This window comes from Lycorma delicatula, chromosome 3 (genome assembly GCF_047948215.1).
Source record: "Lycorma delicatula isolate Av1 chromosome 3, ASM4794821v1, whole genome shotgun sequence".
Classification (NCBI taxonomy): domain Eukaryota; kingdom Metazoa; phylum Arthropoda; class Insecta; order Hemiptera; family Fulgoridae; genus Lycorma; species Lycorma delicatula.
Genome location: NC_134457.1, coordinates 186,832,763 through 186,846,585, shown reverse-complemented (window position 1 = coordinate 186,846,585; position 13,823 = coordinate 186,832,763). Strand labels below are relative to the sequence as shown.

Here is a 13,823-nt window from a genome sequence, read left to right as displayed (position 1 = left end):
CTATGATATTTTTGATGGCGTCACAAGAAAAGGTAAAATAAATTTAAACTAAAACATTTAGATGGAAAAGTATTTTTTTTTTTTTAACTCAAATTTATTTATAAATCCAACATATCTCATTTTTCTGAATCGGTGAAATATTACAAAAGTCTTTTTACTTCAAAAACTATTGGTTTTTATCTAATTACATCAGATAACACTGAAACCGTTGAAAATTTTAGCATAACGCAGTAAAATATTTCTTTATTTTTAATATACATTTATCTAATAATAATAAAATGTGCTTTAACAATTTAAGTACTGCTTAAAAAAAAATAATTTTTTACACTACTAAAAAAGAACAGAATAAAAACCTCTGGAAGCATAGTTCCACAAATTTAAGAAGCATGTTGTTTTAAATTCAATTTTTTTAAATAATACTTTTTACCATAAGAAAAGTATCCTTTTTCTAGTTGCCTTCTCTCAAAAAGTTTTTTCAATAACCAAAATTAAAGCAAATTTAACTTAAACACAACTTATAATTTAATAGAAAACATCACATTTTAAATGCAATTCAATAAAAAAAAAAGAAAAATTGATATTTGAAAGATATAAGTATTTACAAATAATAAATATAAGAAAATAATGAATTATGTGTACAGTAAAATCCCAATTATCCTAACTCAACATAATCGAAACCCAGATTATCCGAAACACCGAAATATCAATATATTATTTAGATTATTTATCTTCACTGAATTCTATATTTAAAAATAGATGAATTAAATAAAATTTATAAAAACTACAGAAAGAAACAAATTAAAACCAAAATACAATAAAGTAGGTCACCTGCTGTGCTTTTATGGAAGTGTAAACACAAACTATTTCTCTAATAAGAAGCCTAAACATTATGTTCAGACAGGATGTTATTATAATAACTGCACAAGCAATTTCCTTACTGTATTACATAATTTTTGTTGCAAGTGGTCCAGTCATATCTTGTGTGGTTGAATATGTATGGTTACTGTCTATACTTAAAGATAAAACGCAACTTTTGTTTTATATCACATCATCTGCAGTAAATTTAATTGTTAGAACAGAGTAAAATTTAATAAAGTATTCTTGCAGTTTTTAAATGATATTATTGCCGATTGTTTTTATGCTTTCATTTAGATAAATGTCATGCATATAAAACTGTTCTAGATTTATTAAAACTGAAGATATGAAAAACGTCATCAAAAAGGCTATTTACTGGAGTGCCGAATCATGGGAGAAAATAACTGAAGGTAATCTCGCAAAGTCATAGAACAAACTGTCTACTCAACAAAACATCTATCACTGATTTGACGAAAGATGCCATTACTTCGGAAGGAGATTCCAGCATTATCGAGCTGGTGCAAATTCCCAGGTGCAAAAACATTGAGGAAAATGAAGTTCAGGATTTGTTAGAAGCTGATGATGAAGTACAGGAATTCACTGATGAAGAAATAGTGGCTGCCATGTTAGAGACAGAAGTACCAGAAGATGAACATGGGGATAAACATATTGCAGGTAAAAAGAGGAAAGTAATAGAGGGAGGGTGTTCAGTGCGTTAGAGTTAAGAGATGTCTATTATGTTAATTAGTTTATTTTTTATTTTTAATTAAATAGAAAGGCTTTATATAATTAATAAATTATGCACCGAAATTACTCTAATTTCATAGTATTATCATTGCAGTATCGTTATGGTTCATCAAACAAGCAATGAATCAACAACCAGTGACACAATGTTAATTAAACATTGGCACAACATTGTGGCAAGAGAAAAGTAGAAAATCAAACCCAGAAAAAAATAATTAAAAGGCATTGTAAATATTTTTTAATTAATTGCTTTAATAAAAGTTTTTCAGAAAAAATAATGTTGTTTTTTCAAAAAAATAATCTTCTTTTCCTTAATATTTAGCAAACCTGACTTATCCAAAATTTTTGGTTATTTGAAATTGGCCCAACCCCTATTACTATGGATAACTGGGATTTTACCTGTACTGTTTTTAATGACACTTTTAAATTATTACTTATATAAATAGCTACAGAAACTTATAACCTGTAATGATAAGAAATAAAAATATACATTTATTTAAATGTAAAAAAAATGTTTACACTTTAGACATTACTTTGTTAAGGAATAGTTACAAAAAAAAGGAATAATAGTAAAATAAATAAATTAAAAAAGAAAAAACTGGTTAAAGTAGAGTGGATTCATTTAGACTTGTAAAAAAGAAAAAAATAATAGATGCTATTAATATTTATAATAAAGATCAACAATAAAAATTATTTTATTCTTTGTAAAAGAGCTGAATTCAAAATACCAGCTTCAACTAATGTTTGTGAGTCATCAGTTAGTTCCTTGCTTGGGAATGAAGTAAGAAGTGCAAATGTTTGATGTACATACTGAGGTCGTGCGCTGAAAGTTTATTAAGGAAAAAACTTTATCATAATAATTTAAAGTACTTAAAAATATTACATAACCTTACTTATCTTAGGCACTAACATGAGATATGGTCATTTCTTTTCAAAAACTGCAAATGAATCAACTCCCTGTTTTTTAATAACCTTTTATTATTAATAATAAAAACCTACAGAGTGCAACAAAATTGAAGTAATGCGATATGGGGGAAGTTCAAAAAGGAAGTTGCAAAGATTTGAAAAGGGAAAAGTATTATTTTGAATATTTTTTTTCTTTTGAAAGTTTACTTTAAGAACTATTTTTTACAATTTATATTTACTCCTCATTGTTCAGCATCAGTTTTCCTTGCCTTCTAGAAAGTACTATCGTCCAAAATTCTATAAAGACTACTGAATTATATTTCCACAACTTTGTCAAAGTGATATTGCCATTTTGAAAGATCTTCTTTAGGGCTAAATACACAATTTTATGTAATCGAGATCTGATGCAAGGCATTAGATCTGGATAATAAAGAAGGTGTTCTTAAACCTTTTGTTTGAACTGTATCAACAAGACCTTCATATGATGTAATACTGTCACACTAATGTCCTTTTTTCAGTTTTCTAGTCGTAAAATTTCTGACATGTCTGTTTACATGGTCAACAAAATTTAATTTTTTGTTTGTTAAGTAAGAGTGAATGACTGATTCTTATAGTATTTATTAAGCTGATTTCATATATGTTAATAGATTTTTCTTTCGGGTTCAGTTTTTTTGTAATTGAAATTTCTTTTGAAACAAAATATGTATGGTGAACGTAATATGACAATATTTTTTTTTTTGTCTTCAGTCATTTGACTGGTTTGATGCAGCTCTCCAAGATTCCCTATCTAGTGCTAGTCGTTTCATTTCAGTATACCCTCTACATCCTACATCCCTAACAATTTGTTTTACATATTCCAAACGTGGCCTGCCTACACAATTTTTCCCTTCTACCTGTCCTTCCAATATTAAAGCGACTATTCCAGGATGCCTTAGTATGTGGCCTATAAGTCTGTCTCTTCTTTTAACTATATTTTTCCAAATGCTTCTTTCTTTATCTATTTGCCGCAATACCTCTTCATTTGTCACTTTATCCACCCATCTGATTTTTTAAATTCTCCTATAGCAACACATTTCAAAAGCTTCTTAATCTTTTCTTCTCAGACACTCCGATTGTCCAAGTTTCACTTCCATATAAAGCAACATTCCAAACATACACTTTCAAAAATCTTTTCCTGACATTTAAATTAATTTTTGATGTAAACAAATTATATTTCTTACTGAAGGCTCGTTTAGCTTGTGCTATTCAGCAGTTTATATTCACTCCTGCTTTGTCCATCTTTAGTAATTCTACTTCCCAAATAACAAAATTCTTCTACCTCCATAATCTTTTCTCCTTCTACTTTCACATTCAGTGGTCCATCTTTGTTATTTCTACTACATTTCACTACTTTTCTTTTGTTCTTGTTTATTTTCATGCGATAGTTCTTGCGTAGGACTTCATCTATGCCGTTCAGTGTTTCTTCTAAATCCTTTTTACTCTTGGCTAGAATTACTATATCATCAGCAAATCGTAGCATCTTTATCTTTTCACCTTGTACTGTTACTCCGAATCTAAATTGTTCTTTAACATCATTAACTGCTAGTTCCATGTAAAGATTAAAAAGTAACGGAGATAGGGAACATCCTTGTCTGACTCCCTTTCTTATTACGGCTTCTTTCTTATGTTCTTCAATTGTTACTGTTGCTGTTTGGTTCCTGTACATGTTAGCAATTGTTCTTCTATCTCTGTATTTGAACTCTAATTTTTTTTAAATGCTGAACATTTTATTCCAGTCTACGCTATCGAATGCCTTTTCTAGGTCTAGAAACGCCAAGTATGTTGGTTTGTTTTTCTTTAATCTTCCTTCTACTATTAATCTGAGGCCTAAAATTGCTTCCCTTGTCCCTATAATTTTCCTGAAACCAAATAGGTCTTCTCCTAACACTTCCTCCACTATCCTCTCAATTCTTTTGTATAGAATTCTAGTTAAGATTTTTGATGCATGACTAGTTAAACTAATTGTTCTGTATTCTTCACATTTTTCTGCTCCTGCTTTCTTTGGTATCATTACTATAACAGTTTTTTTGAAGTCTGACGGAAATTCCCCTTTTTCATAAATATTACACGCCAGTTTGTATAATCTATCAATCGCTTCCTCACCTGCACTGCGCAGTAATTCTACAGGTATTCCGTCTATTCCAGGAGCCTTTCTGCCATTTAAATCTTTTAATGCTCTCTTAAATTCAGATCTCAGTATTGTTTCTCCCATTTCATCCTCCTCAACTTCCTCTTCTTCCTCTATAACACCATTTTCTAATTCATTTCCTCTGTATAACTCTTCCATGTATTCCACCCATCTATCGACTTTACCTTTCGTATTATATATTGGTGTACCATCTTTGTTTAACACATTATTAGACTTTAATTTATGTACCCCAAAATCTTCCATAACTTTCCTGTATGCTCAGTCTATTTTACCAATGTTCATTTCTCTTTCCACTTCTGAACACTTTTCTTTAATCCACTCTTCTTTCGCTAGTTTGCACTTCCTGTTTATAGCATTTCTTAATTGCCGATAGTTCCTTTTACTTTCTTCATCACTATCATTCTTATATTTTCTACATTCATCCATCAGCTACAATATATCGTCTGAAACCCAAGGTTTTCTACCAGTTCTCTTTATTCCGCCTAAGTTTGCTTCTGCTGATTTAAGAATTTCCTTTTTAACATTCTCCCATTCTTCTTCTACATTTTCTACCTTATCTTTTTTACTCAGACCTCTTGCGATGTCCTCCTCAAAAATTGTCTTTACTTCCTCTTCCTCAAGCTTCTCTAAATTCCACCGATTCATTTGACACTTTTTCTTCAGGTTTTTAAACCCCAATCTACATTTCATTATCACTAAATTATGGTCGCTATCAATGTCCGCTCCAGGGTAAGTTTTGTAGTCAACGAGTTGATTTCTAAATCTTTGCTTAACCATGATATAATCTATCTGATACCTTGCAGTATCGCCTGGCTTTTTCCAAGTGTATATTCTTCTATTATGATTTTTATATTGTTGTTGGCAATTACTAAATTATACTTCGTGCAAAACTCTATAAGTCGGTCCCCTCTTTCATTCCTTTTGCCCAGCCCATATTCACCCACTATATTTCCTTCCTTGCCTTTTCCAATGCTTGCATTCCAATCTCCAACTATTATTAAATTTTCATCTCCTTTTACGTGTTTAATTGCTTCATCAATCTCTTCGTATACACACTCTACCTCATCATCATCATGGGCGCTTGTAGGCATATAGACGTTAACAATCGTTGTCGGATTAGGTTTTGATTTTATGCTTATTATAATGATTCTATCGCTATGCGTCTTGAAATACTCCACTCTCCTCCCTATCTTCTTGTTCATGACAATATATTACATACATTTTGATCTCACCTAAAATCTATTTCTTTTGGAATTTCTACTATAGTTTGCTGTAGGTAGATCCCTCTTTAAGATTCCAACAGTAGTCAGCTAACATTTCTGTGTTCCATTTTCCCTGGTATCATATTTCCATTGTAGATACCTCCCGGTGAAAGCATTATCCATGTTCATTACTGATAGTGCCAAGATCGTTAGGGAAAAAATCCAAATGTTAATGTAAGAAATGGATTTTGAGTGACATGTTACACCCAAGTTCTTTTAATTTTGAATGAGTTCACCCACAAGTTCTCTGTAGTTACTGCCTTATGGTTTCCAAGGAAGTTGTTTACCACATTTTGTAATGATTCCCATACAGCAACCTCCAAGTCACTCAAATATTCTTCAAATACCGAATCACTCATTAATTTTCTTATTTGTAGTCCAATAAATACACCTTCCTTTATTTTAGCATTGTGTATATTAGGGAATTTGCTTTTTAGAAACTGAAACCCTGTACCATTATGTGATCCATTGTTTTAACAAAAGTTTTGAATAAACCTAGCTTAAGGTTTAGTGGCAGAAGATAAACTTTTTCTGATTTTACTACTGTCTGCCTAACAACATTCTTCACTCCTACAGTCAGTACCTCTCTCTTTGGCCCCTACTCTTTTATGTAATCGTTTTTCCTATCCCTGCTGTCCCAATTACATAAAAAGCAACAGAACATGGTGTATCCAAATTACAGTCAAAGTAAAAGTGCTGTTAATTTCAGAGCTTCACAAATATGCCATAAATATTTCTCACACTGAATTCTACTCAATACAAGTTTCAAATTTTCATAAGACTCCTTCATGTGAACAGCACATGCTAATGGTATTGATGGGTATTTATTTCTAATGTGGAGTAGAAGAGCTTTCAAACTAAACTTTGATGCGTTAAAAAGTCGCCATTCATCAGGATGGTGCGTATGTCCCAAAGCTTTTAGAGTACACATCATTACAGTATACTCTATAAGTTTTTGTACTCAGAGAAGAAATGTTCATATTATGACTGTCTGTCATGGAAAGCATTTATTTTAGTGTTTGGTTGTGAAAGATGCCATCCTTTCAGTCTTGATGCCAGTATTTCTGCTAGTAGATTCTTTGATGAATTTAGATCACGAACCAGATCATTTAATTCTGACTGATTAATTAAATGGGGTTCAGTATATCTATTGTCTAAAAGGTTTGGATCTCTTTCTTCATCACCTGATAAGTCAGCACAAGATTCAATATTTTCATTTTCATCTAAGTTCCATGTTTCTGGTGGTACTGGAATTGGAAGCTCTTGGCTATGTGGCACTGGCCGCATGGCAGAGGTAATGTCAGTGTATTTAATAGTACGTCTGGTTTTAGCTGTAATCCCAGATATCATTATTACAAAAGTAGTCTGTGGTGTGATCTTTTGGTTTTACAATAATGTTACACAAGAGCACAGCAAATATGAGGAGCCCAAGATTTGTCCTGGATCACCTAATTTACATCCAAAATACAGTTCATGCAACTTTTTTATTAGTGGAGTTATATTTCTTTCTGAGACTTCAAGATTACCTCATCACAGATGTAGCAGAAATTGTATGGATGATTAATGCAAATGCAAGGCATTGTTAATACATTACAACTAATATTACTTAAAAAAAAAAAACTAATTTAATAAACATACACTCACTTTACTGAACAACATATACCTGCAAATATAAAAGCCAGCTACAAAACTGAATGTTATATACACGAGAACTTGCACTTCAATGAGAATTAAAAATATTTCTCAAGTCTGCATGACAGTTTATAAGTAAATATAGTAATGACAGAAGTGGATGATATGTTTATAGTAAGATTAAAATAATAAGAATGAGTCACATTCTTGTTCATTTTAATTAATGTGTAAATAATAAATATGACTATGTCTCACAAATCAATGTGACAACAAATAAGAAGCTGCAACAAATAGACAAAAGCTATTTAGTTGATAAATAATATAATAAAATACGTTCACAAAATGCTATGCTTAAGGAGTTCATGCATGATACTACCTGAAAATAACAATGGTAGTTACAAAAAACTAAGCCTGATAGAAGAATTCTAATTTCATATTTGAAATCAGCGTGAAAAATAGTATAACAATCAGTTAGTTATTCACTCTCATTTAACAAAATCATTGTTGATCAGTGTTATCGAAGAAAAGGGTCAGCAATACCTTTCTGACAAAGGGAACAATTTGGGACATTTTTGGACATTGATAATAGAAATGTTTCCATAAAAGTGAATTTGGTTTCATCTCTGGTAAGAAAATAATGGATCTTCAGTTGTGACATTTCCTAAAAGTATATATTCTTTCCTATGATGGTGATCATAAAATAAAAATACTGCTTAAAAACATCATGTTGGTCAAACAATAGAGACATCAAAGCACATACTTCTCAATACATAAGACACTAACAAATCTCTATTTACACTGATTCATCTGTTTTCAAGAACCATAACATTTATGGGGTAATGCTATTATTTTTTTTTTGAGTTAATAGCAGCAACATCCCTCTCAAGAGGTGTGCAACTGCACACCAGCTTTACAATTTGAGAGGGATGGAACTTTACCTCATTGATGCTAGTTGTGAAATGCAACTTATTATTTTTTTACCCGCCCTGAATGGTATAAATCTAACGATATCCAACAGAAAATATAACCGTTTAAAACAAAATTAAAACTAAAAAAAAATAAACTAAACAAAATTATTAAAAACATAATTTTTATATGCTGTTTTTCATACACAGTTTAACTTAATTTTGAATTTTTTATTTAATTTGTAATGAGAAAACAGGATCTGTATTTTTGAAACAAATTTTAAAGTAACAAAGATATTATCCACATTTGTAATCAAGAAATTTAATTTTTATTTTTTTTATAAACATTTTATAAAAATATAATGAGCTTCTGAGCTTCTAGACAAGATGGAAAAAAAACTCTTTCTGTATAACTTGATGGTTTACCTGTAGTTCGGAAAATTAAAACACTAAATAACAGAACTAATATAACAATACGTTATGTAACAGCAAATAAACATTTAGTGCAATTGACAGTGTAACCATAAAAATTATTAGTTTGGGAACTTAAAACCAATCACTCATACTCTTCTGGTTTTAACTGTACTGGTTATACATACATTACTGATATAACTCTATCAAAAATGTAACTAATTTTTTTTTTGCTAAAAAGTTCTTTTTGTTCAAGAACCTTATGGTTCTTCATTTTTTTTGTGGATATTGTGTAGCACTCAGTATAAATGATTTAACAAGACTGAATAAATTTACAAACATTTTCTTCATAAAACATGGTAAATGAAGAAAATCTATCACCATTAAAAGATTTCTGTGATTCATGCATCTGAGAGAAGTCAGAACACAAACAATGTTTAGGAACCAATTTCATTCATTCCATGATACGCATAATGTAATTTTATGAATGTTTTCAAAATATCTACTATATGGGTAAAATGGCAACTACCTTGAAGAAACTGATTATGAAAAATGCAGGAAATCAAAATCAATAATTAAAAAGACAAATTACTAGAAAAACGATTATCTATTCAATAATTATGAAACTAATGCACTTTTAAAAATAATCCCCAGCTACATTTAGGGACTTGTCCCATATTTTTGAGAGCTTTCTTATTCTACTAATAAGAATTCTTCACTTTGATTTAAGCCATTCTTGATCTGCTTATTGTTGTTGAATTTGGTGCCATGAAAAAATCTGATTGTACCAGATCAGGACTGTAAGACGGATGTGGCAATACCTCCTGACCCAACCTTTGAATAGCTTCCCACATCTTTTGAGTGGTATGGGTGCGAGCATTAACATGCAGAAGATTTATAACTTTTGAGAGAAAATCAGGATGTTTCTTTACAGATTTCAATTTATTTTCTAGCAGGTCACTACTGATTGTATATTATTCTTCCAAATAATTGTAATAAGTAATAAATTAGATCTTTAAAATCATTTCCACTTACATTTACTTTGATATTTAGATTGTGGTTCAAAATAATGATTCCAAGTTTTATCACAAGTTGCTGAAGCATTTGCATTTACAGCTTCACCAAAAAAATGTTAATTTTGAGAAATCAGACTCATTTTCTAAATTGAGTAAACCACCATTTGCTATTTACCTATTTCTTTGTGAGAGCTGTCAGTCATTTATTTTTAATAAATTAAGATCATTACAGTGAGGAATCAGATATCCAGTGGTTGTCAACTGGAGATCTACTACTGAAATTCTCTTCATTCTAAATAGACTAGATAAGGAAGGCTGTATGTACAATAAAAATTGTCTCAACATGCTGAATGTTCATGAAATCCTTGGATATATTAAAAGATAAAATGCATCTTATTATATTATTTAAATCACATTTATAACTAGGAAAGGAAAAATGAGCAACAACACAAACAAATACTAATCAATATGACACATGTTAATCAAGTAACCTAAACATTAAAAAATGAACCAAATTATAAACATGTAAAAAGGCCATGAAATGTGTGAACACTCAGATTTAAAAAGAAATTTGTAAATATTTGTAACCCATCATTAGTAGATTTAAATACGGAAAAGTATAAACTTTCATAAAACTCTTAATGAAATAATGCACTACTACATTCCATTGTTACCTTGTACTTTAGATAAATTAAAAATATAACATTATAAATAATAAATCAAAGGATACGTAATAATGTAACGTCGTACGTCAGCAATAGTATGCGTCTGATTAAAGCTGGCAACAAGACGACTTCCATCAGCAAGTCTGATTTGAACAGTTGTAGATGGTATAGAATCATTGACCTTTACCATTTGACGAGCCTCTTCTTCATTCACTAATCTATCATCATCATTAATTACCGTTGCCATACCTGCTACTTTTGGAGAAGGACTGCAAAATGAACATATTTTTAATATCATTTTAAAATTATAATAAAAATAAAACTTATTACTGAATTTATTTAACATACTATTTGTAATACAGAAAAAATTAAATACTAAACATAGTAGCTTGCACGAGTGAGAAATAGATATTGATAATATGTACAACAATGCAAAAATAGTAATTAGTGCAATGTAAGGAAAATACCCTAAAATGCAGGATGCATTCCCACTTTGGAGGAATCCACATGTTATGAGCTCCTAACATCAGCTCATTCTCTTAAAATAAAAATTTTTAGCGACGTTCGACTTCAAGGTCATTTAATCACCTACAAATAACAACACATAGTAAAACTAGAGACAACAATGTTTAACATCTTGAATTTACAGGAATCGATTCATTAAATCAAATACGGCTTTAGCTGTTGAAAATTTATCCACTATGCAAAGTAATTTGCAGCTTCAACTTCTAGTATGTAAATTTCTAAAATCTCACAAGACTTTTTTTTAGTCATGTACAAAATCTATTTAATTTTGTCAATGTGAAACAGGTATAAAATAACTAAATTCAGGCTGTATCGGGTATTTAAAAATTATATGAATTCAGTAATTTTAAATTCAATATTCATTTGAGTAAAGCATAGACAAAACTCATAATTACCAGGGTTCTGCTATAGACTCTACGTATTTTTTAGGTTACATATGAACAAGGTTATTTTTAAAGTAAGATCTGCTTTGGATTTGCTGCCTACATACACAATGTAAAAAGATGGCTCTTGTGTACCTCAGTTATTTCGAACAGCAGTCAGCTGTTAGCAACAATAGTTTAGTTATTTTGATGTTAATTGTTTATATTCACCCAATGTGAGCACCCAGAGCTACAATTCGTGATCTGCCAACTGTCAAACAAGAGAAGTAATCTGATTTTTGGTAGTATAAAATTCTGCAGCTGAAAATTCACAGGCATATTCATGACATTTACAGGTCAAATATAATGTGTGATGGTACAGTACGACAATGGTGCTATTCATTTCAAGGACAGGGAATGAATGTTTGCGATGAAGAATATAGTGGGCCAGCCATCATTGATAACAGATGATTTGGTGAAAAGTTAATAGGAAAATCACAGAAAACTGGCACTCCAGCATGTCACAGTTGATTTTTATGTTTCACAATCTTTGATTTAAGAACTTTTGACTGAAAAATTGGCCTATAAAAAAAATTGTATGCTGGATGGGTGCCTAAGATTCCTTCTAACTTATTTAGAAGGAAAAACATCTTGTACCACATGAATTTTGTGAGGTTATGAAAATAAAGGTGATGAAATGTTTGATCACATTGTTACCAGAAATGAAACCTGGAATTCTTATTCGAATGTCAAGACAAAACAGCAGTTAATTCTATGACAGGATTCATCTTCTAGACCAATGAAGATCAAACATGACCAGTTGGTAAAGAAGCTTATGGTTATTGTTGTTTGGGACAAAAGGTGCATCTTTCTTATCAGATTTAGTAATTGCAGGACTACTGTGAATACCAAACTGTTAAAAAATCTTAGAACCAAAAAAAACCAAAAAAACAACTACAAACGCTACTGCATAGTTTAAGTCAGTAGCAATGGAATATCAAGGGAATGAAGAAGCTAGTGAAATACCAAGAAAAATGTGTTAAGCTGAAGGCAATTATGTAGAAACTGCGTAAACAAATTCAAAGCAGTTTTTTTGTGGAAATAATGAAAATCTAAGTAGTTAAGTTTGTTCATATTTTTCGGTTTTGTTTCTATTTCAAAACAGACCTCGCTTCAAAAACACGCTTCATCATGTGTATGTGTGAGTATGTATGTATATTATCCGAAGGTTATTTTTTTCAAGGTCCGATTAGTCACGAAATTAAAACCACAGTGAAAATAAAAAATTTTTTATTTGTAACAAGTACTTACATTGTTACGCTATTTCTCTGCATAGTTGCCACTCCGATTTAGACATTTATCGAAGCATGGTACCAACTTTCCAATACCCTCGTCATAGAATGGAGCCACCTGTGTTTTCAGCCATGTTTCGACGCTGGTCTGCAGCTCGATGTCTGTGCCAAAATGTTGTCCTTCTAGCCAGCGTTTCATGTGAGCAAAGAGGTGAAAATCGGATGGAGCCAAGTCCGGGCTGTATGGTGGGTGATCAAATGCTTCCCAATGAAAACGCTGCAGGAGCTTCTTTGTTACAGCTGCAGTGTGCGGCCGAGCATTGTCATGGAGAAAGACAATGCCTGATGACAACATTCCTTTCTGCTTATTCTGAATTGCCCTTCATAGACGTTCAAGAGTCACGCAGTATGAGGGTGCAGTGATGGTCATGTCACATTCCATGAATTCCACCAAGAGAACTCCATTCCGGTCCCAGAACACAGTAGCCATACACTTTCTGTTGGAGAAGGTTCACTTGAACTTCTTTGGTTTACTGGGAGAATGAGAATGCATCCACTGTTTGGATTGTTCTTTTGTTTCTTCAGTTTCGAAATGGACCCATGTCTCATCCCCTGTGACAATTTTGTTCAAAAAATCTTTTCCTTCATTGTGGTAGCGCTGGAGAAACGTTAGGAAGGCGTTCATTCTCATTGTTTTGTGATGGTCAGATAACATCTTGGGAAACCATTTCGCACAGTTTGCAGTACTGAAGTCTCTGATTCACAACGGTGTAGAGAGCTGACCTTGAAATTTCAGGAAACGAATCACTAAAATTGTGAACCGACGATTTTCTCAAATTGCCTCATCCACTCGCTCAACGAGATCATCGATTGACACTCGCTTCCTTCCCTGACTGCCTGCATCATGAACATCTGTACGTCCTGCTTAAAGTTCCTGCACCATTGTCGCACTTTGCTGTCACTCATTAAAGTTTCACTGAACACATTACTTATTTGTCGATGAATTTCAGCTGTATTACACCCCTCAGTCTGAAAAAATCAAATTACCGCACACACTTCA

General features: G+C 31.5%; 1 protein-coding gene across 1 annotated transcript in view; it reads right to left on the bottom strand.

The window, feature by feature from the left end:
- Nucleotides 1-56: 56 nt before the first annotated feature.
- Nucleotides 57-13,823, bottom strand: part of p47 (NSFL1 cofactor p47) — a 36,443-nt gene continuing 22,676 nt past the window's right edge. Inside the window, exons 7-8 of the mRNA XM_075361205.1 lie at nt 10,650-10,853; nt 57-2,422 (exon numbers count right to left, since the gene is read on the bottom strand). Of these exons, the coding sequence (XP_075217320.1) occupies nt 2,290-2,422; nt 10,650-10,853 (337 nt within the window). The 3' untranslated portion in view covers nt 57-2,289. The remainder of the gene's footprint in view (nt 2,423-10,649; nt 10,854-13,823) is intronic.